Here is a 27088-nt window from a genome sequence, read left to right as displayed (position 1 = left end):
GTGTGAAACCCAGAGAAGGTTCCTGGCTCTTGGCTTTGGACCAGCCCAACTCTGTTGCAACCATTTAAGACGTGAATTGGCAAGTAGAGGGTCTCTCTCAATCAATCACTCACTCTGACTTTCAAGTAAGGATGAATATATATTAAGAAGGAGAAAGAGTGATTTCATGAAGGCCCATGACTACCAAACTAAAACATCTTCAACATTGGTAGAGGAGGGTTGCTTTGTTAGGCTTGTTTTACAACTGGAACTGTACATTGCTTCTGGTGTATAAAATAGTGTAAAGAGATGTGTCCGAGATCTGCTAAGAACCTCAATTTCCATTCTCCTAGCAGTTCAAGAGGCTTTTATCAAACAGCTTAGATACTCTAGAGAGGAAAGAACTGTAGATTACTTTTACTAACATATTAGTTTGACGTAGATAGATAGGAAGCTGCAAGTTAAGGCTTCTTTCATTTTCAGTTGATTAATTGTGTTCATTGAAAAGCTGAGTTTACAGAGAAAAAGATTCCATCTGCTCTTTCACTCCTCAAAAAGCCACTGTTGGCTGAGGCTGGACCAGACTGAAACCAGGAACCAGTAAGCATGCGGTCTCCCAAACCCTCGGGTTATGCTGTGCTGCTTTTGCCAGGTGCGTTAGCTGGAGCTGGATGGGAAGTGGAGCAGCTGGAACCAAAACCAGTGCATTGATATGGTATGCACATTTTGTCCCTGAATGGTGCATGGATGTTTTTTCCCTCTGGAATTCTGTCACTCCCCCTACACCTCCTCCCCAAACAAACACCTTTTCTGGTAACAATTTTGGTTTTTCTTTGGGAAAGCATGTTTTCACTACTCCTAGACCAGAAATACAAGTAGGCAAAAGAGCCTCAACTAAGCATGTATAAATTAAGTTGGGCTGATTCTGAAAATACTGTTAGGAATGAATAGTTCTCACTAACATTGCCTGGCTGCCTGACAGAATCAAGCTCACACAGAAGAATGAAGAAATTAAGATGAAGAGAAGAAAGACCAAGACCTGATGATTGCTGTGAGTCTGGGGCTCTAGTGTAACATGTTTTAATTTATGTAACTAAGATATTTAAGCCAGTACTTTTCTTTTTCTCTTATATTTCTGTTGTTGCAACCAGAAAAAAAAAGCCCTACTTAGGGTTATAATCCATTTGTGATTGATCCACAGTTTTAAGTTTTACTATTATTATTATTTTAATTGGAAAGGCAGATTTGCAGAGAGGAGATACCAAGAGAAAGATCTTCCATCTGCTGGTTCTCTTCCCCAATAGCCACAATAACCAGAACTGCATAGATACGAAGCCAGGAGCCAGTAGATTCTGCATCTCCCATGTGGGTGCAGGGTCCCAAGGCTTTGGGCCATCCTTAACTGCGTTCCCAGGCCATAGGCAGGGAGCTGCATGCGAAGTGGAGTAGCTGGGATATGAATTGGCACCATATAGGTTCCTGGCGCATGCAAGGCGAGGACTTTAGCCAGTAGGCTACCACACCAGACCTGAAAGTTTGCTTTTTACAAATGTCTTCTTGCTCCTTTGGCTTATCTTTTCATCTGTCCTGTTTTTGTTTTAATCAGTTTTTCACTTTCCTAATGGTATCATTTAATGAACCAAATTTTATTTTTATATGATAAAAGTAAATTTTGTGATTCCTTTTTATATAATTTATTTTGGTTTGATGTTCATATAGTTAATGACGCACACCCACATGGACCACTAATTAGGATGGAAAGGGTCGAGGAATGGGAGAAAGTGGATGAGACAGTTGCTTCCAATTTTTTTTCTCTTCCTGTGTCGGGGAATAGAGGAGAGGGCCACTTCCAGCAGCATTGGCACCTATGGATGGAGAACAGGCACTCAGTGTTATCCTAGGGTCCCCAATGTGGAGCATGTTCTGAGGGTACTGCTTAAGTGATTTCGATAGTTCTGAGATGCTGTTGATTTCATTGCTCCAAGGTTGAAGAAATCCTTCCAAGGTCTGTTGTCTTACATAATCCAGCTTAGCGTCTCTACCAGCTTAGAGTCTCTCTTGGCCCAGGTACTTGCTGTCAAAACTGGGCCAAGATGCAATTTGTTGTGCAATTTGTTCTGCGCTCCATTTTATGCCATGCTACCAAATAGATGTCCTCTGCAATCCCCAATGAGGTGCTTGAGCTGTCATGTCCTCCATAAACACTTGGACATATTGTCCACTGCATAGGCTTAAGCAACCAAGGAGGCCCATTCTGACACATGGACTCCAGAGTCAGACCATAGATCCTGTGATTGGAGTTGTAAGTCCGGTGATCTAGTTAGGAGGCCCCCAAAGAGCCTTCACCTTAGGTGACCCCAGGCTTGACTCCTGTGTATGCCAGTGAGTGTGAGATCTGGCTTAATCTGTCACCCACATCAACCTACACACATGCTGGTGGTTGCAGTCGCATGGTCAGTTCTGTCCCCAGCCCCATCTCATATGAAAACCATCTGCTTTTCACATTTAAATTTACACTGCACCTGGGATTACCATCCAGCTGTGGTGTTAAGGATTAAGATTCTCTTTTGTCCCATATAAAAAGAATCTTCAAAACTTCCATGGGAAATGTGTACTATGAATTTTTGCACCAAAATTTAGCATTTTGTTTTCCACAGACTTTTTGAAATTTTTGTAGAAACCAAATGGACTGAAATGGAAAGGTTCAGATTGAAACCTCTATGAATGCAATTACACATCCATAAGGATCGCAGAAATGTTGGAGCCTTAACAATACCTAGTGTTGAAACTGAAGCAACAAATTTGTGTGCTGCAGTGTAACTGAACTGGTACAACAATTTTAGAAGATAGCTTTGCTTTACCTAGAAGCTAATTTTTTTTTTTTAAAGATTTATTTTTATTATTTTTTCATTGGAAAGGCGGATATACAGAGAGGAGAGACAGAGAGGAAGATCTTCCGTCCGATGATTCACTCCCCAAGTGAGCGCAACGGGCCGATACTATGCCGATCCGAAGCCAGGAGCCTCTTCCGGGCCTCCCACACGGGTGCAGGGTCCCAAAGCTTTGGGCCGTCCTCGACTGCTTTCCCAGGCCACAGGCAGGGAGCTGGAAGGGAAGCGGGGCTGCCGGGATTAGAACCGGCGCCCATATGGGATCCCGGGCGTGCAAGGCGAGGACTTAACCACTTGCGCCACCGCGCCGGGCCCTAGAAGCTAATTTTAAAAGTAAATTTACCTTATGAAAATCAGATTTCTCACTAAAATATGTAATTCAGGGCTGGCATTGTAGTGTAGTGGTTAAAGTTGCCATCTGTCCTGTCAGCATCCCATATTGGCACTAGTTCTTGTCTCAGTGACACCACTTCAGATCCAACTCCTTGCTAATGGACCATCTTCTGCTGCTTTTCCCAGCCAAGTATTTGGGCTGCTGCCACCCATATGGGAGACCTGGATGAAGCTCCTGGCTCCTGATTCTCTCCTGGTCATTAAGGCCATCTGGGGAGTGGAGCGAGCATTGTGGTGCAGAAAGTTAAGCCGCTGCTTGCCACACCAGCATCCCTTGTCAGAATGCCTGCTCAATCCTGGCTGCTTTGCTTCCAATCCATCTTTCTATAGTAGATGATGGTACAAGTCCTTAGGTCACTGCTACCCCTGTAGGAGACCCATGGAATTCCTGACTTCAGCCTGGCACAGAATTAAATGTTGCGGTCATTTGGAGAATAAATCAGTATACAAAAAAAATCTGTCTGCCTTTCAAGTAAGTAAGTAACTTACATATATATTCACACCTACTGGCTATGTTATATGGTTATTCATGTTTATATATATATAACCATTTATTTTTGTATTGCATTTCATTTTATGACATCGTTTCATAGGCTCTGAGGTTCCTCCAACCCCTTCCCGTACCCTCCCCCCATGGTGGATTACTCCACTCTATTGCAGTATTACAGTTCAAATCCAGTTGTGCTTCTTTCATTGCAAGCATGTACATGCATAGAGTCCAGCATCTTATTGTCCAGATAAATTCAACAGTTTCTTCGGGAGACCATCTCTGGTCTAAAAGCAGAGCTGGCAGAATAGTCCCGACCAATTAAAAGCCATAACATAGCATTGATAACAGTTTACAACATTATGGACTTAATTGACATGGTATGGAGTGACTGATATGTTAAAAAATGCAAGTTCTTAACTACATGCTGTGACTACTTCATGGACATTTCAATTTTAGTTTATATACAACTGGCTTCTATCCACCTTAAAATGGCTGTAGATTACTGTTCAGCTGTCTCATGTCTATTTTCAATTTTGTATTTAGCAGTTTATTGTATTGAAGCTAATTTTTACTGAATTTGGCAGATTTTAGGATAGTCCAAACTGGCTTATAACTAACAAGGCATATGTCAACAGTTAAGGCACAGAACAGGTTTAGGAGGGATGTGCAGAGAAATCTTCAATTCCCCAGTGAGGAGTAACTTATCTTCGTGTCCTACCTAGTAAGGTATATGTGAGTCCTTGCTGACTGTTTCCTGTCTGGTTCTAAGCTTTCTTTGTTCTCTGTCTATTCTAATTTTTGTTGTTGTTTTGTTTTGTTTTGTTTTTAGGGGGAGCCTCTGGGGCGACCCTGATGGTCATTGCAGGAGAGGGTGGGTATCCAAAGTTGGAACTAAGGACCAGAGAAATCTCCTCACCCTAGTCCGGAAGAGATATAACCATTTATTTTTTACAAATGTAGCCATAAGAGAGTTAGAGGTGAATGCTGTACACTTCTGTAATTCAATGTGTTGTTCAGATACACCAAGAATATTCAAGTGTTTTCATCAAACTGAATGCAACAATTTAAATATTCATCAAGTAGATTTACACCCATGTGTACACACTGGAGCTACACAAAGCAACTTGGATGCATTTTACAGCCTTGTGAGGAAAAAGTAAGTTGTGTATGTGGAAAAGACAAACACTGTACAGAAATGTATTGGTAGGAGAAAAAGTAAAAGAAAAGCAAGGAAATGATAACAAAAGTGAAGACAGAGCCTGCTTCAGTAGCGTAGCAGCTGAAGTCCTCACCTTGCATGAGCTAGGATCCCATGTGGGTACCGATTCATATCCTGGCCATGCTACTTCCCTTCCAGCTTGCTGCTTGTGGCCTGGGGAAGCAGTTGAGGACCCAAGACCTTGGGATCCTGTGCCTACATGGGAGACCCGGAAGAGACTCATGGCTTCGGATTGGCTCATCTCTGGTCGTTGTGGCTGCTTGGGGAGTGAACCAGAAGATGGAAGATGTCTCTCCTCTCTGTAAAGCTGACTTTCCAGTAGGAAATAAACCATGGAAAATAGCGCAGTTCTTCCAGAGAGAGGCGTATATTTTTTGATATGGATATTGAGCCTGTTTTTTTTTTTTTTCAGGAGGAAGAGTTTTATTTCGTTTTTTGTTTGTTTTTTATTGGAAAAGTAGTTTTATAGCTAGAAAGGGACACTGATAGACAGATTTTTCATCTGATTCATTCCCCAAATGTTCTCCATGGCCGGAGCTGAGCTGATCCAAGGCTGAGAACCACGTGGGTGCAGGATCCCAAGGGCTGCAGCCGTCCTCTGCTTTTCCAGGTCACAAGCAGGGAGCTGTATTGGAAGTGGAGCAGCTGAGACATGAACCACAAAGCGGCACTCCTTTGGGATGCTGGTGCTTATAAGTTGAGGATTAGCCTGTTGAGCCACATTGCCAGCCCCAAGGCTAACGTTTTTGTTCTTGTTTGTTTGTTTAATTTTTATTTATTTGAGAGGTAGAAAAATAGAGCAGGCTCCCATTGACTGGCCCAACCCCCTGAGCTGGGTGGGTCCAAACTCCGTGGGTGGCAGGGACCCAGCTGCTGCCTTGGTGGGTCTGTGCTCTCAGGAAGCTAGAATCAGGGGCTGGTCCGGGGATCAAACCCAGGCACTCCAGATAGGAACTCGGGGTGTCTTAACCACTGGGCCAAATCCTGCCCAAACTATGCACACTTAAGGTGTGTGATCAGGTGCACTTGGTGCCTGTGCATCCAGCTGTGAAACCATCATGGCCATGAAGATACTGACCTCCCCGTCAGCCGTGGGTGGTTTTCCTGAAGGAGCTGTTACTGCAGAAGAGTTGCAGGGTGGCCTGGACACCTGCGCATCTCTCCGTTCTCTGCAATGATACTCTGCTTTATGGTACCACTCGACTCCAACCAGGAGGCTAATCTGAACCCACTGCTGTTATTAAAACTTCAGACCTCATCTGCACCCGAAACATTCCCGCTGATGCCTTTTTTTTTCTGTTGGAACATTCAACCCTTTGTCCTATACTGCATTTGACCAAACGGAGTCTCCAAGACTCAGTTTTAACCTAGTTTTAAACTGTAAATGGGTGATATTATTTTACTTACACAATTTGTCATATTTAAAAGTTTTTAATTGATGAATTGATATGACTATTAGCCATCCTGGTTAATCTCAATTATTTCTATAGGAAGAATGTTTTTATCAAGTTGCTGAATGGCCTATACATAACTACAGTTCTTTGATAATGTTTTATTTTGGGCCAGTATAAATAGAGACTCATTAAATTCGTTTCTAGATATGTATTTAAACACAAAATTTTATAATTTTATTCTTAGAATTTCAGGAGAGATTCCAGAAAATTTATGAATTTCTAAATAGCTGTTCCTTTGAATTCTCAATGAGAGATGAATGACACAAAATATCTTGAGTTTTCACCTTTCCTCTTTTCCTTGTTAACTCTGACTTAATACATAATGCTGCTTCACATGCACTATTCCTTCTCACCTGCTGCTTTGCCTGGAATGCCATGTTTCTGCTTGACACCTCTTTTTTTTTTTTTTTTTTTTTTTTTTGGATTGCAAAGTCAGATATACAGAGAGAAGGAGAGACAGAGAGGAAGATCTTGCATCCGATGGTTCACTCCCCAAGTGGCTACAACGGCTGAAGCTAAGCCAGTCCAAAGCCAGGAGCTTTTTTCGGGTCTCCCAGATGGTGCAGGGTCCCAAAGCTTTGGGCCATCCTCAACTGCTTTTCCAGGTCACAAGCAGGGAGCTGGAAGGGAAGTGGAGCCACCAGGATTAGAACTGGCACCCATATGGGATCCTGGCACATTCAAGGTGAGGACTTTAACCACTGCGCTATCACTCCAGGCCTGACACCTCATTTTAAAAACTGATGGAAGTATTGTTGATTCCAGAAAGCCTCTCTTAATACTGCTCTCTTTCAACATTCCTCCCTGCCGAGTTCCCTGTGTGTGCCCTGCATAATGCTATCACAGCCTTAGAGTGTAACCATAGTGTGCCAGTTGTTTAAAGGGCCAGGATCCAGCTCTGTTCAGCATGGTATGGCCAGTGCCTGCTGCAGATAGTAACACTGCAATGAGTGAAGATCAAGAAAAGTTTTTTCTGGCTTTGAACTCATTTGTCTTGATAATCTCTGAAGTATTTCTTAAAATCAGCATTTGAAAACTGGAATAACCATAGACAAGGTCTGGTATCCATATGCTATTGTTTAAATATGGTTTGTCCTCCTAAAGCATGTTGAAATTTAATACCCACTAAAAGATATTAAGAGGTGATTAGGCCTTTACCTTCATGCATAGATAAGTCTGTTCATATAGTTAGTGGGTTATTTCAAGAGTAGGTCTACCTTGAGAGCTAATTTAGTGTTTCTCACCATGAGGTGCCCTTTCTGCAGTACCTCAGGATTGTGAGATGCAGCCCCTTGACTTTGGACCAGAACTGTGAGTCAAAACTTCACTTTATCACTAACATTGTGTTAGTGGCAATAGAAAATGGACTAAGAAAATTAGTGTTGAGAGGTGGAACTATTGCTTCTAATGCATGTTTTGTATTGGAAGCAGGCTGCAAACTAGATAACTAGGGTGCAGACTGGGACGGTTCTGAAGTGACTATGACTAGAGTGCTGTTAGAAATGTGGACGGTAAAGGCCATGCCAATGAGTTTTTGGATGGAAATGAGGACTATTTCATAGGAAATTGTAAAAGGAGCCATCCCCTTGTTAGGGAGTAACCAAGACCTGCATTATGTCCACTCCCTGGGGTTCGATGGAAGGCTGAAATGAAAAGGTGTGAATCTGGTGGAAAAGATAACTGAGCAGCAAGTCATTCAGGTTGCTTCCTGGTGGCGTTTGGTTACTTTCTGTGGGATTCAAGGACCAAGGGGAGACAGAATGGGAAGATCTGGAAAAAGTGCAGCCTGCCTGTGTAAAGAGAAGGAATAAATATGTAACCTGGCCAGTTCTTGCTAAAAGCATCAACAAAGATAGAAATCCAGGCGAGTGCATCACAACAGTGCACAGAAGGGCATCTCAGGTCCAGAGGCCTACATTTGTTTCAGGAAACTGGCCCAGCCAAGGTCCCTGAATTCATTCCTTGTCCAGGGCTTGTGTTTTTGCTGCCCTCAACCCAGAGTAACGTTCCCTGGTCATTTCAAGTATAACTTGTGTTGTCATCCTTGAAGTAGCTGACCGTGGTGGTATCCATGGGGTGCTAATACAGCAAGCCCACAGAATTTAAGAACAACAGCATCATGGCAGTTTTCAGTCATTTAAAGGAAGTTCCGAGAGGCCAGACAGAAGCCCTCATTGGAGGTGGAGTTGCCACAGAGTGTAGTGGGATAATGCTGGATGAAGCCATAGGAACGGGACTGACAGAGATCCCTGAACTCCCAGTGTGTAATGCCAGCATGGGAGAGCAGCAGCCATGCAACTCTGAAATATCGACTAAGCCCAGCAAATCCATGGTGTTAATCTGCGCCAGGTCTTGGGGACCCGATCCCTACCCACGCTTGTACCCAGGTTGCTAGATAACTTTCAGATTTAATGTCTGCCCTGCTCAGCTTTGGACTTGATTTGCTTCAGTTACTCTTCTCTACTTGACTATTCCTCCTTTTTCAAATGGGAATGTGCTCCCTGTACCCATTGCACCATTGTATATTGGGTATAGATGATTTGTTTTGATTTTATAGGTTCACAGCAAGAGGGAATTCTCGAGTCTCAGGTGAGACTTAGAACTTTTTTAAGATTGATTTATTTTTATTCAAAGGCGGATATACAGAGAGGAGGAGAGACAGAGAGGAAGATCTTCCGTCTGATGGTTCACTCCCCAAGTGATCACAGTGGCTGGAGCTGAGCCAATCTGAAGCCAGGAGCCAGGAGCTCTTCTGGGTCTCCCATACAGGTGCAGGGTCCAAAGGCTTTGGCTGTCCTTTACTGCTTTCCCAGACCACAAGCGGGGAGCTGGATAGGAAGTGGGGCTGCTGGGATTGGAACCGGTGCCCATATGGGATCCCAGGCATGCAAGGCGAGGGCTTTAACCACTAAACTATCGCGCTGGGCCCAAGACTTGGGACTTTTGAAGTTGCTTCTTTGACTGTTGGGGAAGAATGATTGTAGATTTGTGGCAAAGACATACGTTTGAGGAATTCATGGGGAAGATTTTTTTTTTAATTAATTTATTTATTTCAAACGTAGAGTTACAAGGAGAGAGAAAGATCTCCCATTTGCTGGTTCACTCTCCAAATGGCTGCAGTGGTCAGCACTGGAGCCAGCCAAACCCAGGAGAATGCAGCTTCTTCCAGGTCTCCCATGTGGGTACAAGCACTTGGGCCATGACCCACTTCTTTCTCAAGTGCATTGGCAGAGAACTAAATAGGAAGTGGAGCTGAGGGACTCAAATCACCACCTAGCTGGGACAACGCCATCACAAGTGGCGGCTCTGCCAGCTACGTCACATTGCCACATCAGTATGCTTTGTCTTCCATTAGATGCATGCTGAAATTTAACCTCCATTATGAAGTAATAGAGGATGGGACCTTTAAGAAATTATTAGGGCTGTGCCTTCATAAATGAATTGATTCATGTAATAAATGGATTAATAATGTTTGTCTCAAGTGGATCTGCTGTATAAGTCAGCTTTCCTAGGTCTCTTGTGTTCTGCCCTACCATGTGGTGCCCTGCAACACCTCAAGTCATGTGACACCACTTAAGATCAGCAAAAGAATTTCCTGAGATGGCATGTGTCACGCTGTGCCTGATCTTATAAACACACAAGTATTAGTATTTACCATCATGATTAGCTTACCTTTAGTACTACCCATGAGGAAATGAGTAGTTGAGTGAATTATCATCCAAGCTTACTTAGCTTGCTAGTCACTGAGAAAGGACTGGAATTAGTCTTCTCCATACTACTTGGTTTTTCTTTGCATGCATACAAAACCTTTTTAAATTTTTGGCTATAAGTGTGATGTTAATCATATGTAGGATGGAGTAAAACTAGACAAGTGACATGAGATTTGTAACATTCAGATATTCAGCAAATTGCTAGTTATATGCCAGGAGTTAAGCTAAGTATTCATTTATTGGGTTGATATATCTTAATTCCTTTTGTGCTACTCTACTATGCCTTAGTAATTTTTCCAGGATTTTATTTCTCATAGTTTTGGGAGACTGGGCTCAAAATGCTGGAGAGGGGCTTTTTCCATTGATGGTGTTTTCTGGGCAGGAGGATGAAAGAGGTAAAAAACAGGCCTAAACTAACTTCCTCCAGCCATTTTTTTAATAGTACTAATCCTGCGGCCAGGCGTTTGGCACAGTGATTAGGTCATCAGTTGGCATCTGCACCCCATATTGCAGTGCCTGATTTGAGTCCCAGACACCTTCCAACCCAGCTGTCTGCTGATGCATATCCTTGGGTCCCTGCCACCCCAGTGGAGAACAGAGCTGGAGTTCCAGCCTCATGGTTTTCACCTGACTCAGTACTGGCATTTGGGGAGTAAACCAGCAGGTGGAAAATCTCGTTGTATCCTTCTGCTTTTCATGGAGAATGGAAATGAATAAAATCGAAAAGGCACTGATCCTTTTATGAGGACAGAGACCTCATGACTTAATTCCCCTGAGGGCCTCATCTTTTAGTACCACTTTGATGAAGATTAAGTTTCAATATGAATTCTGAAGTGGGTGGGTGGGGAGCAAATTAAATCTGTAGAAGGCAAAGGCTTAAAGAAGAATTAAAGGAGTAGTTAGTGACAAGGTTGAGGGTTTCAGAGAAAGAGTTTAGAAATGTACTTAATTACAGAAGTTTCTCCCCTAGTAGGGACTTTATTCAAGGCCCACCCATCCTCTTCCCCTCTGTGCTGCTTGAGAAAATAGGATGTTTTTCTTCCTTTTCAGTAACAGTTTTCTTGCCTTGTCCCCTAGGGTTGGGCTGAGCTGAGCGAGATAATTCTATTATGGTCAGATGTCATAAACACACCGGAAGAGTGTTGTGTAGGAGAGGTCTACGTAGTGCTTCGGCCCAAGTATGTCCATATAGGGTGTAAACTCAGTGGGGTAGGGAAGTCCCCCAGGCAGTGGGTGGTATGGGGACTAACCAACAAGAGCAAGCGACAGAATGAGAAGAGTGTGTATGTTTGGGATGGGGATCAGGGCAGCCGTCCCAGCATAAGGATCAGAATCTAAACAGGGTTCCAGGTGCTTCTGTGCAGAGGGCGTTGGCAGCAGCACTGGAACAGTGCTTACGTACAGGACTACTGATCAAGTGAGAGGCACTAGGGATGGTGGGAGCCACGCTTCTCTCATTGTCGTGGAAGGGAAAGTGAAGCATGGAAAATACTAGAACCAACTTTGTAGGGTTGGAATTGAAGGTGCTGGTATGAACTCAGTTTTCAAGGGAGAGAAGTAATTACTGATGTATGTGTGTGTACCCACATGCCTGAGTTATGTTCACTGAGAGACCTCGGGGATCAGTGACACCTGAGGAGTGATGAGCACAACTTGCATTTAAATCTTGGTCTTTAAAAACATTAGTGTCTGAGGAGTGGAAAGAATCCATATCCAATTTGCTACTGAATACACTTGCAACTTGTTTCTTTTCAGCATGCTTGAAAGCAGAGAATGGAAATCAGGTAGCAAGAGGAATGAAGACAGTGAAGGTAAGTCTGTAAAGGGAGATTTTTAAATTTCCTCTGCCTGATCTCAAGAAACTTCTCAACAGCTAGCATCTATAAGGACATTTTTATGCTAAGGAAAGAAAAAAACTTAGAAAAAGTAGAATACAGGAAGCTGACTGGGGAAGACAATTTGGGTAAGGAAGCCACAGGAAGACAGCCTATAATTAGAGGAATCCAGAATTTTGCTATTGGTCCTTTTGACAAGGTTGTTAGAATCGAATTTGACTTATGTGGAAGGCTGCAGTTATGATTCAAATTCCTTTTATTCCTGAGGAGACTCTTCCCTTCGAGGTTTTGGTAAGGAAATTCCACACTACAAGGCAAATTTTGCTTCTCTGCTCATGAATCTGAATCACAAGCCGCCAAGGGCCAAATTCTCATTCATATTTTAGGATTTTACAAGGAAGAAAAGGCCTTTCGCTTAACTGGCCATTTCCCAATCAGCTTTATGTAGACTCAATTTTGAAAGCTAACTGGAGAACTTCTTAAATCATAACCACCAGGAGGGACTAAGACAGAGGCCGAGGTCCCTTGAAGGCTAACCCAGATTCTTCAATGCTGTTACATTGGGGATGCCTCGACAGTTAAGGTGGCAGATCAGTTACAGCCTGAAAGTTAGATGAAAATAGCATGTCTCCTCTCTTCACCAGTCATTGGAAGTGGATGGAGTTTAAACCAGATGGCAAGCAGAATGCTGAAGGTTTTCGTGTCAGCATCCATCTTCAAAGTAGTTCACAGCCAAGCCACAGTGACTGTTGAACTGTGGACTTACCCAAGTGTTCAACAAAGAGGAAGAGGGCAGTGAAGTGCAGCAAAGCCAAAGGCTGGCCCCCACAGGCAGGTGTGTGGGCTTAACTAGTGTCACTGAAACAGATGACTGAGCATTCTGTAGTCACTGTATACTTAAAATAATAACAAACAAGCACATTTGAGTAGGTAGAAGTTGTTATTGTTAAAAAAAAATTAGAGGAAGTTCATATACTTTATAATGGGCCCAAAGTCTTAGAATAAAGAATACACACAAACAATACACACAGACAGGCATTCTAACATGTACACATTATGTTTAGTTTTTACATCTTCCTTTCCTGACTTCACAGCTGCAAGTGGATCAGAGGATTCTAGTAGATTCCAGCTATAGAATTCTATGCTACTCAGAAAACATGTAGTTAACAAGGCAACATCCCTGTTTCCTCCTACATGGCTTGTGCACTCAAGAACAGTGAAATCTCTTGGAAGCAGATACCAGTGACCGTAACAACAAATGATACAGGAAACTTTTACAGACTTGATTCTAAACCTAAGCCTAACTGATGATAGGATGATTCTCATCACTTCCATATACATTCTCACACACCTGCAATGGGCCAGTTCTCTTTGTGACACAGTCTAATGTGACAGTATGTCCAGAAGATTCCATGGAAAGAAGTGGCTGAAAGCCACAAGAGTCTGGGCACCATAGTCTTCTAGGACCGTGTCTCTAGGGGCCCTTCTGTCTGCAAGTTTAGCTGGAAACTCTTTCATTCCAAGGGGAGAAGGTGAGGTGTGACTTGTCAGAATGGGGAGAAGTTGAGACGCCATCATGCTCCTACAGCAGTGTGCTACACGGCGTTCAAGCGGATGTCTCCACAGGGAATTTCTGTTGGTGTTTCTGGAGTGATACTTTTGATGATACGCTGTTGGAAAGAAAATGAAAGAAATTGTCAATTCTGTGCCTGGTGTAGTAGCTTAGTGGCTAAAGTCCTTGCCTTGAATGCACCAGGATCCCATATGGCTGGTGGTTCTAATCCCGACAGCCCCACTTCCTTCCAGCTCCCTGCTGGTGGCCTGGGAAGGCAGTCAAGGAAGGCCCAAGCCCTTGGGACCCTGTCCCCACGTGGGGGGACCCAAAAAAGGCTCCTGGCTTCAGATCGGCTCAGCTCTGGCTATTGCAGCCACTTGGGGAGTGAATCAACCGATGGAAGATCTTCTACTCTGTCTCTTTTCCTTTCTGTATACCTGAATTTCCAATAGAAAAAAAAATCCTAAAAAAAATTCTCAATTCTTAAATATGGATAAATTGATACATTCAGAAATTATTAAGAAAATTGTTACAATGCTGTTGATGAGCCTATAACATGCTTTTGAATGACTTGGGAAAGGACACCTTTCTCTTGACAGGGAAGGCTTCCCATGGTCACAGAAGGCTTGAGGTGCAGAGTGAGTGCTAGATTTTGATTTTCCCTGTCCCCAGTTAGGCTTCTTGTGCCCAGCATACACATTACAGCCAAAGGGCATGAAGCCTGGAGCCTCCTGTGAAGCAAAATGGGACAGTAATGCATGACTACCAGTCATCTCCTAATTAAGTATTTTTAATTAAAAAAATATATATTTAATGCCAGAGTTCTAGGGATAGAAGGAGTGGCAGAGAAAAAGAGGTCTTTCATCTACTCCCTCAATGGCTGCAATGGTTAGAGCTGGGCCAGGCTGAAGCCAGGAGCTTCAGTCAGGCCTCCCTTGTAGGTACAGGGACCCAAACATTTAGACCATGTTTTGCTGCTTTCCCAAGCATGTTAGCAGGGAGCTGGATTAGAAATGGAATAGCTGGGACACAGACTGGCAGCCATATGGGAGGCAAGCATCCTCAGCCTCATCATTAAATTTTAAGAGACATGACTACTTGAAACCTCAGTTTTATAGAGCAGCCTTGGTTTGATACAGTACTTGTCACAAGGAGGCGGCTGAGAATTCCTACTATGGAATTACTACTATGTGATGCATAGAAGCATTAAGACAGGTCTGAAATGTATTTGGGTTTGCATATGAATATACAGCCCACTTTGTAAAGCTTAGCATCACAGTGACATGGAGCAGCTCAAGGACGCAGAAGGGGGAAAGGCAGCACTGAAGAGACTTAGAAAAATCTTTATTAAGTCGATTAGTAAACTCTGATGTATGGTAAGTGGGCAAAATTGGATCTGAAGGAAAGCATCTTTGTATTTATTCTGTTAGGTGAAGCATTCCTACTGTCTTTCTTTATTCTGAATTGAAAAAGTTTGTAGTTCCCTTTACACATCTATGAATTTTTTGATTCTGGGAATTTGCTATCCTATAAGAAGCAGGATCTATTGAATTCAGCAGAGTTCATTGCCATAGTCAATAACATCTCAAAAACTTTTTTTCACAACACAAACCCATTTAAAAAGAAGTTGTAGTCTCGCTAGCCAGCATGGCATGCCACAGCTTTGAAAGTAACATTTCCAAAATCACCTATAACCCTAGGTGAATATATTAATTCTGACTATACAGAATGATGTCTTGCTAGTTGAGAAGTGGACCCACATCTCAACCAGTCTCATGAGCCTATGACATAGATCACTGAGAGATACACTGCAGGCAAGGCTGGCAATGAACATGAGAAAGTAAAATTGCTGGCTTTTGTGTCCTCACTCCTACCCACATGTGCTGGCTGCTAATCTTCCCAAGTATCAGGCCCAGCTTGTAGTCCATTTTTGGAAGCATTCTGTTGCCGAATTACTGTTTGACTATTCAAATTTGCTAGGCCTTGGCCTTCAGCAAATTAGAAACTAGCTAATTAAGAAATGATTTATAGCTGACTTGTTTTTTAAATTTTATTGGAAAGTCAGATATACAGAGAGGAGGAGAGACAGAGAAGATGATCTTCCATCCATTGATTCACACTCCCCAAGCAGCCACAATGGCTGGAGCTGAGCCAATCTGAAGCCAAGAGCCCAGAACTTCTTCAGGTCTCCCACATGGGTGCAGGCTCCCAAGGTTTTGGGCTGTCCTCAACTGCTTTTCCAGGCTACAAGCAGGGAGCTGGATTGAAAGCAAGGCTGCCAGGATTGGAATCATTACCCATATAGGATTCCAGTGCATGCAAGGTGAGGACTTTAGCCACTAGACTCCCGTGGCAGCCCCGCTCCACTTTAACATTTTATTTTTTATATTTACATAGTTGAGAAGGATGTATGCCCATGTGGACCACCGATTCAGGTGGGAAGGGTCAAGGAATGTGGGAAAGTGGTTGAGACAGTTGCTTCCAATTTTTCTCCTTCAGCTGACCCTTTATTATCTTATATTGATTAGAATCTATAGGGCGTCGGGATTTTTTTGCAACAGTGACCTGAGCCTGTAGGTAACTTCAACCTGACACTTCTAGGATGCAGGTGCATGTGACAGTCTCCACGGGAGGTGTGGCGGCACACCTCCAGCACCTGGCTTACACATGCCTGGGCTTCAGAATTTCACTTTATTATGGTGTAAAAACAATATGCATTCAGCAGAACTATATTTTTGAAGTTTGCGATGTTCCTGGAGTTAGTAGATACCATTCTTTCTCACAATGTTGGACACTGCATGCAATTCCCAGTCAACCATATGCTTATGAGGGTGAACAGCCCATATAGAGCATTCATGTTGCTAAAGTAAGGTGTTCAAGAGGTTTATGTGTGTGAAACATTTGGGGGGTTATTTTTTCTTTGAGTCATCTGCTACTTCACTTCCAAAATTTCAGCAGTGGCTGGATCAGGAATGGTCAAAGCCTGAAGTACAATCCATGTCTCCTACATGCTTGGCTATAACCCAACCAAGGGAATCGTCACCACTGCCTGCTCTGGAGAAAGCTGGAGTCCAAAGCTGGGAATGGATCCTTGGTGCTCTCAGGTGAATGTGAGTGTCTTAGCCATTAGGCGAAATGCTTCACCTTAAATGTATTTCCGACTCAAAGTTTTCTTTTAAAGTTTATTTTCTGGGTGGGCCAGCACTGTAGCACAGCAAGTAAAACTGCCACCTGTGGTGTCAGCATGCTATATGGTGCTGGTTCAAGTTCCAGCTACTGCACTTCTGATCCAGCTCCCTGCTATGTGAGAAAGCATCAGAGGGTGGGCCAAGTGCTTAGGTTGCTGCACCCACCCGGAAGACCTGGAAGAAACTCCTGGCTTTGGATGGGCCCAATTCCAGCTATTAGGGCCATCTAGGGGAATGAACCAGCACATGGAAGATCTGCCTCTCCCTAACCCTAGCCCCTAGAACTCTGCTGCCTTTCAAATAGACATAATCCTTTTCTATTTCCATTTTACTTGAAAGGCAGAGAAAGATCTTTCATCTGCTAGTTCACTCCCCCAAATGCCTGCAAGAGCCAGAGCCTGGGCTAGGCTGAAGTCAGGAGTCCAGAATTCCAACTGCCTGCAGTGGAGGGACTTAAGTACCTGAACCATCGTCTTTTGGTTCCCGGGGTGTGTACTAGCAAGAGGCTGCTTTGATCTTAAGCAAAGCAGCCAGGACTGGATACAGGCACTGCAGTTTGGGAGGGGACATCCCAGGCAGCAATTCAACTGCTGTGCCAGATACTTGTCTCCTTAGGATATTTTTGACGATCTATTCCTTAAAGATTTTATTTGAAAAGCAGAGTGACAGAGGTAGAAAAAGATTTTCCACTTCTCAGGCATCATAGCAGGGAGTTGGGGCTCAAACCAGCAATGGAATGCTAACATCATAGCTGCCGTTGAACCTGCTGTGCAACACTGGCTGTGGGATTTCAACTGAAATGAATTTACTGAGAGCTTATGTGGCCAGGGCTCAACGAGTTAAAAAAAAGGGTGAATTTCTTAACAGACCAAACTTTTATGAGGGTTGCTTTCTTTATAGATTACAGACCATCAAGCTTAGTAGTCAGAGAATAATGAAGGTACCTCAGGGTACCTGGCAAAACCCACAAAATGCTTTTCCCTCAAAGAACTTAAGCAGACATTTGGGCCTGTTAAAAGTTTCAGGGAAGTCTTGTAGTAAAGAAAACTCAGGTATTCTCCATAAATTAACCTAATCTTTTCCTTCAGCAGTGTCAGTTCTTTGGGGAATGTTCATCTCATCTGAGCACATCTGGAAGATGCAGGTAAGTGAAGCACCATAGCTGAGTGGGTCTCTTCCTCCCCCTACTCTGACAGGCTGAGTCAGGCTGCTTCCTGGAAGCCCAGTGCCCTCCCCCTGGCCTGCAGCCAGGCTTCACCATCAGGAGCTCTGTGATTTACATACTTTGGGAGGCATTGCCCTGTGAGGAACTGGTAGAATTCTCAAGAAAGAGGTCTAGGATTTGAGGTGCAGTCTATAAAGAACCCTGACATTTATTAACTAGGTTTCCCATCCCTCACCTGAGACTCTGATTTGAAACAGCCTAGCTGTTGCGTCATCACCACTGCCATAAAGGATAACAGGACAGGATGCGCTTAGTTCCCTTAGCTCTGAGAATATGTTGTAGGAACATCAGAGTCCAAGGCTCTTTGGGAGGAATAAGGCCCTAAGAGGACTAGTTTGGGTGAGGAAATCAGTCATTTCAAAACTCTGTCCACTGAGGATTCAGTTTTCCTTTTTAGAAAAAGAAATTTTAAAGTTCTTTTTTATTTGAAAGGCAAAATTAGAGATCTTCCATCCACTGGTTTGCTCTCCAAATGGCTGCAAAGGCCAGAACTGGCCCAGTCCAAAGCCAGGAGCTTCTTGATCTCCCGTGTGGTGCAAGGTCTCAAGAACTTGGGCAATTAGCAGGGAGCTGTATCAGAAGTGGAATAGCTAGGACACAGGTGAGCAGCCATATGGGATGCTGGTGCTGCAAGCAGAGGCTTAACTTGCTGTGCCATGGCACCAACCTTTGTAATAAAAATAATTCTTAAAAAAAAACTATCAAAGTCAGACATACAGAGAGGAGGAGAGGAAGATCCTCCATCCGATGATTCACTCCCCAAGTGAGCACAACTGCCGGGGCTGTGCCGATCCAAAGCCGGGAGCCAGGAACCTGGAACCTCTTCGGGTGCAGGGTCCCAAAGCTTTGGGCCGTCCTCAACCCCCCCCCACCCCCAAGCCACAAGCAGGAAGCTGGACTGGAAGCAGAGCTGCCAGGATTAGAACCGGCACCCATATGGGATCCTAGTGCATTCAAGGCGAGGACTTTAGCCACTAGGCCACACTGCCAGACCCTGATACATTTTTTAAATGTTTATTTTTATTTGAAAGATGAGAGAGAGACAAAGATTTTCTGTCTGCTGGATCCCTCCCCAAAGTGGCTGCAACCATCCAGTGCAGGTTGAAGTAAGAGCCACGTACTCCATGCAGGACTCCCAGGAAGGTAGCAGGAACGCAGTCCCTGGCTCTGATGTGGGACATGGATGTCCTAGGCATCAGCTTACCCTGCAGTACCACAACAGTATTTCTTAGGAAATATTCTAGGAAGATCAGGTGATGGCCTCCTGTCTGACTCTTGCTGTAAGAGACAGTAGTGTAACCCAGCTCAGTTTTTGGGTCACTGTAGACTATAGTCCATTTAGCTGCCCCCAGATCCCACCCTTTACCTCTGAGCTCATCCACTGTCAAGGCACTCAACTTCAGGCTTGTAAGGGATCCTTGCTTCAGGCTCCAGTGCCAGTGGCAGCAATCTTACTGTGGCAATGAATGCAACCCAGGTCATAACAAGTCATTTTAATTTGGGTCATGTCCAATTCAGTACTGCTGGGATCCTGATGGCTAAGCCACAGAATCTGGCAGCACCATTAGCACTAATTTCTGTATTAACTCTCCATTAACCCTGACAAAGGGGAAGCTCCCCTAAAATGTGAGAAGACCACAACTCACAAGGCCCGGGTTCTGAGCCTCCTTGTACTATGTATTCTTGTTCCAGCCACTTGAATGAACATTTGAATAGCATTATTCCCAACCCCTGTGTCCTTGCCTGTTGATAGTATCTACACATCTGTCCCACAGGTGTTTGGATATCAAAATGAGATCCTCGGCATGCAGACACTTGGGGCAGTGTGCCCTGCTACAGGTCATAAGGTACTACTCTTAGAATGTGTGTAGCACTTTACCAAATTGCGTCTTAACATGGCAAGTTCTTTTAATTATCATTGTTTGAACTAAAACTATAATACTGTTGGAATACCATTATCTTGTGATGATTTTCATCACAAGATATAGAATACTACTGGTCACATGGACATTTTCCATCATAATCTTGGCTTAAAATTTGTATCACACCAGAGACCACAGATCAGATGTCCAGGCCCAGCGGCAAGGGGACACAGCCATTGAATGTGGAAAGCTATAGCCAACCCAGGATGACTGCTATGGGGCACCCAAATCCCACTGTATGCAGACTTTGGGTGATGTCTTAAGATGGCAGGGGTCACAGGTTTACACCATGGGATAGGTACTTAAGAATATAAAGTTGGAAGCTTCTTGGCAAATTGCATGCCATCAAAATGATACTTTTGAATATAGTATTAGAATCTCTTTGTGCCACAATTACCGACAGAGGTACCTACCTCTTTAAATGTCCCTGGAGTGACAATCAGCCGGTAAATGATATACACAGGGATGCAGATGATAGACGAAGTCCCTATGCAGTAACCCAGGATGATACTCCAGTGGGGATAATTATACTGGAAGAGTCGTAGCTGTGGTGGACTCATCAGAAAACTGCCAATGATAAACTGAAGCAAATTCCAAGAAACATGAAGAACCACAATGATTTCCATAAAGATAACAGCTTTGATAACAAAAATATCAAGTACTTGTAATGCTAAGATACTTTGTTAATTCCCAAGACGTGCCATATTTCCAAACTGGCACACACAAAATTACTGACTTCTGTGCAAGGTTACCTTAAAATTTGTTCCTAAAGTAGCTTCATTCTGCACCCAGCAGAGTGAACAACAGAAGGGTCTGGGGACGTCTCCAAGCGAGGCTTATAGATTCCTACCTAGATTTCTGTTGTATTTTCATTTCCCTACAATTTTCAGCTGTCATTCCTTTTTTTTTTTGTTTGTTTTTTTGTTTTATTGCAAGGTCAGATATATAGAGAGGAGAAGAGACAGAGAAGATCTCTGAAGATGCACTCCCCAAGTGACCGCAACGGCCAATTCGAAGCCAGGACCCAAGAACTTCCTCCAGGTCTCCCACACGGGTGCAGGGTCCCAAGGCTTTGGGCCGTCCTTGACTGCTTCCCCAGGCCACAAGCAGGGAGCTGGATGGGAAGTAGAGCCGCCGGGATTAGAACCGACACCCATATGGGATCCCAGTGCATTCAAGGTGAGGACTTTAGCCGCTAGGCCACTGTGCCAGGCCCTCAGCCGTTATTCTTTTGGGTCAGAATTAAGTTACCTGACATTTAGAGAAGATTTAAAGGTTTAAGACCCAGTGAGAACTTGGGCTTCTGGGGCTGTCCCTTCACCTGGCTACCCGGAAGCTCTAATGCCTGTGGTTTCCTTGTGGAAAATGAAGGACTGCAGGCCATGAGCCTGCATAATGAAAGAAATTATAGAAGGGAAAGTCAGCTTAACAAACTTTTCACTTTAATTTTGACCAAAAAAAAAAAAAAAACCGACACAGTGTGTTCCCAGCTCCTCCTCTATGAGTTCTCTTACTGCAGCTTGGCTCCCAGAGTGCAGATATCAGTTTTTGCCTAGTAACCATGTGCCGAAATGGTTATTGTTTAATTTTATTATTTCATAGTGAAAGACAGATGTTCAACCACACAAATAATTCACATTACTATTTATATACTTTTCTCTTTGTCTCCAAGTAATAAAATGGGAAGTGGTTAAACATGCATCTATCGTCTAAGCAGTGTTATCCAAGAGGAACCTTCGAAACAACAGCCCGATCCACTGCAACCCATTCTCAGACCTGCAACTGGAAAATCATCCTGGGCAAGGAAGTGGTGGGACTGATAAGCAGCCATCTCAGCCACAGCTCTGCTCACCCCTGGGAGGTAGGCCCCACCCAGCCTGGTCAGGCGGGGAACGTTCGCACTGCTGCTCGCAGACACTCACATGCATCCCAGCCTCTCCTTGCTCATACACGGTATTTTCTTCTCTTGGAACTTGGCTTTGGTGAGAATGAATATTTTAAGCAAGTTACTTGTTGTTTACCGAAAGTAGCCTTAGAAAGCCAGAGCCGGGGATCTGTTAACTCTGACGTGGAAGACAAGATCGGCCTTCTCTTAACAGTACTAGAGCACTTGGCCTCAGAGGTGGTGAGTAAAACTGACATCATGAGAATTCTGAGTAATAGACCTGACCGTGTTTCCATCTGGGTGTTGCTGGGCAAAGGAACTCAGTCCATACTCCGACTTTGCCCTCTCTGCCAGACAACTGGCAATTCGTTTTCGTTCCAGACAACAGGAACGAAAATCCTAAAAGCCTGAGGGTAAGACCAAGAGATTCTCACCTTGGGTTCAATATTGCAGCAACAGCCACCGCTTCAGTAATCACGATAAATACTATTTTAAGGCAATTTTAAAATGACAGGCTCCAGAGTAGGGTAAGACAGTGAGGTGAGCACAGAAGTGAAGCATTGGATCCTGTGCTTAGTTAAAATGTTATTTTTGCATGGAGTTCAGATATTGCTTTAAAATAATATTTTTTAATGAGGATCATTTTGATGCCCTCTTTAAATTTATATCCATGGTAAATGTTTCACTGCCTGCTCCAGGCCTGGGCTGTGGACATGTGCAAATCCACAAACATTTTCCCACAATCGAGGAATTATTTTAGTTTCTCTTCTCCCTTTGAAAGACAGGTGGAAGGATTACAGTAGATAATGGTAAACATTATAGTGCTTGTTTCTCATACTCTCACTGAAAGCAACCAAAACATCTACATATAAAAATGTGCCTTCACTTTTCCTAACAGCATCAGCAAGCTAATCAAACAATAAGGAACCACGAGGCAAAGATGCAAGGGCATGAAAGGGAGGGATTTTACAGATTATAGATGAGAATACACCTGTTATCCATCATCTACATGTACAGAAAGGACCAAGACTATCAACTACTTACAGTAGTTAAGAAGTTTAAGTGAACAGTGGATGAAAGTTTAATACAGCACTTATTAGTCTTGTTATTTATCATTATTGTTAGTCACTTGTTATTTATCATTATTGTTGAGCAAGGGAGTGATGCACGAAGTTGTTGAAGAACAAGCTACTCCAGGTGTTAGGAGTCAGAAGGGGTTTGGGGAAGCATGCTGGGCACAGTGACTGGGGGTGCTTACTAGAGGAGCTTCTGAAAGCTGGTTATGTTTTTCTTGAAATAGTCTTATCTACACAGATATGCTCAATTTATAACATGTTGAGATGCACTTTTCTGTCTTTTAAAATACTTTTGATCAGTTTTTAAAATGGAATTGACAAATTATTTTGGTGCAAAAAAATGTGGTACACTTGTTCCATAATATGTAGTTTCATGAGCTTTTTGGAAACCCCCTCATATGCACAGATTTTTTAAAAATTATATCAAAATACATGTACTTGAGGGGTAGGGAAAGAGCTCCTATCCATTGGTTCCCTTCCCAAATGATGCTCATAGGCAGGGCTGGACCTCAGAGCCAAAAGCCAGAAATTTAGTCTAGGCCACCCACCCGAAAGGCAGAACCCAGGGACTTGAACTATCCCCTCTGCCTCCCAGGCTCTGCTTTAGCAAGGAGCTGGAACCAGGAAATGTGGACGACTAGGCTGGGGCCGGGGCTGTGGAGTAGCAGTAGGCTAAGCCTCCACCCGCAGTATCTGAATACTGGGAAGTACAGGTCCATGTCCTGGCTGCCCCACTTCCCATCCAGCTCTCTTTCAATAGCCTGGGAAAACAGCAGAAGATGGCTACTGCACCTATGAGGGAGACCCAGAAGAAGCTCTGGCTTCCAATCAGCTCAGCTGCAGCCATTTGGGAAGTAGAACCAGCAAATAGGAGCTTTCACTCCTCTATAACTTCTAGGCTAAGTATCTGCTCTCTAAACTTTTAAAAGCTCATTTCCACATACCTTTTGAAGTACTCTCATGTGTTACACTTCAATAAAATTGATTTCTGGTAAGCGTGTAGGGCTTTATGCCAAGAAAGGCAATGACAACTCACCAAGAGGAAGACAGGGCTGATGGCAACCCAGCAGACTCTCCAGAACCATCCGGGGCTGAAGCCCAGCATCTCCTTCACGTCGCTGCAGAACTGACTGATGCCTGAAACAGCCAGAAGAGCGAGCGCTTGAGTGAGCACATGAATTGTTCCCAGTCCCCCGCCTCTCAGGGCGAGTTGGAAGTAACCAGGAGGAAGGGAGCTGGAATTCTTCTGCAGGAACACCCACCTGGTCCAAAATAAGACTGCAGGACTTGTCACCACATTGATTTTAAAATATTTTTTTTCATTTGAAAGGTTTCTCTGTGTAACTCTGCCTTTCATCCTCTGGTTCACTCCCCAAATGGTACAACAGCTGAAGTCAGGGGCCTGGAACTCCATCCAGCAAGCAGGCACACTTGAGCCATCCTCTGCTGTTCTCTCAGGGGTATTAGCAAGGGAGCCGGGTTATAAATGACTCAAACTGGTGCCCACATAGGAAGCTGGAGCTATAGGTGGCAGCATAATCTACTATGCTACAACACTGGCCCCTAAAACTACATATTTTTTTATAACAAGCTAAGCCTGTTGCAAAGAACCAGCAGCCTAATTATGAACATTTGCAGAGAGCTAATGCTTCATCTGATGCCCATATTGCCTTCCTAGAATGTCTGCATACATTTGGTTTCATTGTTCACCTAGAGAAAAGGTGAACCCTCCTCAGGAACTGGCCCTTGTATGTGCAGGGTTGTGGTTAAAGTTTCCAGTAGTCAGTCAGTCTCTGAGTAAGAAATTTTGAAAAGGGAAGGATTTCTGCTGACAGAAGGAAGCCTCTTACCATAGAACCAGGACACAGCAACCGCTTCGATGAGTGCGACGGTGAGCACCGCAGGCCCTGTGGCATACTCCTCCAGCAGCTTCACCACGTAGGCCCCTCCCTGAAAAGGAGCCCACAAACCTGGTGAAGGGCCCTCTCGTGCATGGCCCAGAAACTGCTTCCCTTACGAGGTCCATGCTGGGAACTTCAGAGCCTGCCTCTAGCGCTGACCTTTGCTGTGTGGGCCAGATTTCAAGGTGAAACCTGTCAGCTGTACCTGCCCTACAGGGCACGTGAGGGCCTAGGAGCTGTTCTTCTAGAGTACCTCCCGTGTGCCTTTATCCTGGAGACTTTCCTCTTCTGAAGAGACAGGAAGACATGACACCAGACACACGGAGTGCCTTGGTCACAGTTCGTCTGTCCTAACCCTGTCCCGATTTCTACAATTCTCCACCCTGTTGAAGCCCCAGAGCTGTTGGCGCCATGGCCCGAGATGCCCAGGAGGACACAGCACAGGACATCTGGTGCTCACTGTACAGGATTCATCCCAGCTAGTACTACACAAGCCATCACCGAGGAGGTGTGACTCCTTTGTCCTTGCCATCCCTTGAGGAGACAGACGCATCGCCTGCGAGAGTCCGGCCATCACAGCAGCACTCCTGTGAAAGCCACCCTGTGGAGTGGGAAGAGACTGGACAAACAAGTCCCACTGTTTCTACACATGTGTTGGCATACCTGACATCTAGCTGGGTCTACTGTACACCTGCTGAGAGCCTCTGACGACCACAAAGAATTCAAAACATTCTGCTTGTTGATGCAAAACTTAATGTAAATGGCAGAAACAGCTGCCCAAGGGCAGGGCATCATCTCGGAGAGGATTGCTATGGTACTCACAAAAGTCAGGGTCATCAGGGATCCGAAGAAGCAGACAACGACCACTAGGAGCACAAACCACTCCCGGCGCTTGGCCCAGATGTGTGGAAACTCATCCAGCACTGCCGTGATCACCCCTTCCAGGCCTGCAAACTGAGGGACCCACGGATGGTGACCGCGGAGGCTTCGCAGCAGTGCACAGGGGGGAGGTGTATGGTCACTGAATGAGCGCTCAAGTGCATGGTGACCAGTTGGCCAGACTCGCCGGCCCATGCAAATATCTGTAAGGGCACCTCCCTGCATTTCTGAGCCAGTTAGAATCCATCACTAGGAACATACAGGAAAAAAAAGTTGGTGGGAATCTGAGGTGGCCTGGGAGCCAGGTCATACCCGCAGGCCAGCTCAGTGCTGAGACACGCTGTCAACACGCTGAGCTGCAATGCTGGAGGGGACGGACTCGAGGGGGACGGGCCTTGAGGTGTCAGCACAAAACACCAGGCCACATATGCTTTCCCCACGTCACCCCGTTCGTTTTTAATGATACAGTTCCATAGGCTGAGATTTCCTCTCCCCACCCCCATTAGTATCTTAACCCCTTAAATCTCAAGCTGTCAGTTCAGCAAATCTTTATATGCTATAATACTTACTTTAGTGATGCAATATATGAAACATTTGTTTATTTGAAAGGCAGAGTTACAGAGAAGGAAAGATCTCCTATCCTTTTGTTCACTCCCCAGATGGCCGTTACAGCCAGGAGCCAGGAACTCCACCCTGGACTCTCCCGTGGGTCTCAGGGGCCCAAGTTCTTGGACCATCTTTTTCTTTCCCAGGAAAGTGGATCAGAAGCAGAACAGTAAGGACTCAAACCAGCACTTCAGTATGGAATGCCAGCTGCAAATAGTGGCTTAACTTGCTGTACCACAATGCAGGTAGTCTCATTTTAAGTTTTTATAGGTGTCCTATATAGACATAGGACAATAGGATGTAACGGGTTCGGATACTTAGAGGTGTTGGGCTCGGTGCGGTAGCCTAGTGGCTAAAGTCCTCACCTTGCAAGTGCCAGGATTCCATATGGGCACTGATTCTAATCCCAGCAGCCCTGCTTTCCCATCCAGCTTTCCTGCTTCTGGCCTGGGAAAGCAGTCAAAGACAGCCCAAAGCCTTGGGACCTGCACCCATGTGGGGAACCTGAAAGAGGCTTCGGATCAGCTCAGCTCTGGCCATTGTGGCCATTTGGGGAGTGAATCATCAGATGGAAAATCTTCCTCTCTCTCCTCCTCTGTTTATCTGACTTTCCAGTAAAATACACTAGAGGTGAAAGTGTCATTACCAATCATACAAGATAGCTGTCAAGTGCCAGAAGCAGCAGCCAGCAGTGCCTGGGGTGGCTCAGAAGGAGGGCATGGGGACCCTCCCTTCCCAGAGTCCACTTCCCTCCTCATGCACTCACCGTGCTGTCCAGGCCCAGAGTGATCAACATGAGGAAGAAGATGATGGCGAAGAAAGTGGATGCTGGCATGTTGGCGATGGCTTCCGCGTATGTGATGAAGAGGAGACTGGGGCC

At 44.5% G+C, this 27088-nt stretch overlaps 1 protein-coding gene and 2 long non-coding RNA genes across 4 annotated transcripts in view; 2 read left to right on the top strand and 1 right to left on the bottom strand.

Annotated features, from left to right (window-relative positions):
* The first annotated feature begins 106 nt into the window (after nt 1-106).
* LOC121169675 lies at nt 107-16713 on the top strand. The gene is made up of 3 exons (XR_005885905.1): nt 107-1030; nt 11892-11947; nt 16482-16713. It is a non-coding gene; the product is annotated as an uncharacterized LOC121169675 (long non-coding RNA).
* Nucleotides 12893-27088, bottom strand: part of SLC6A4 (solute carrier family 6 member 4) — a 37079-nt gene continuing 22883 nt past the window's right edge. For both annotated transcript variants that reach the window (XM_041000275.1, XM_041000276.1), the window contains 6 exons: nt 26975-27087; nt 25546-25677; nt 24673-24772; nt 23859-23959; nt 20275-20442; nt 12893-13641 (listed from right to left, as the gene is read on the bottom strand). In XM_041000275.1, coding sequence (XP_040856209.1) covers nt 13567-13641; nt 20275-20442; nt 23859-23959; nt 24673-24772; nt 25546-25677; nt 26975-27087 — 689 coding nt within the window. In that variant the 3' untranslated portion in view covers nt 12893-13566. The remainder of the gene's footprint in view (nt 13642-20274; nt 20443-23858; nt 23960-24672; nt 24773-25545; nt 25678-26974; nt 27088) is intronic.
* Nucleotides 17814-26280, top strand: LOC121169674. Its single transcript, XR_005885904.1, has 4 exons — nt 17814-17858; nt 19715-19786; nt 21534-21722; nt 26262-26280. It is a non-coding gene; the product is annotated as an uncharacterized LOC121169674 (long non-coding RNA).

This window comes from Ochotona curzoniae, unplaced genomic scaffold (genome assembly GCF_017591425.1).
Source record: "Ochotona curzoniae isolate NIBS_2020 unplaced genomic scaffold, NIBS_Ocur_1.0 scaffold_2453, whole genome shotgun sequence".
NCBI classification, from domain to species: domain Eukaryota; kingdom Metazoa; phylum Chordata; class Mammalia; order Lagomorpha; family Ochotonidae; genus Ochotona; species Ochotona curzoniae.
The sequence above is the reverse complement of the archived record's forward strand: the minus strand, read 5'-3'. Positions and strand labels throughout refer to the sequence as shown.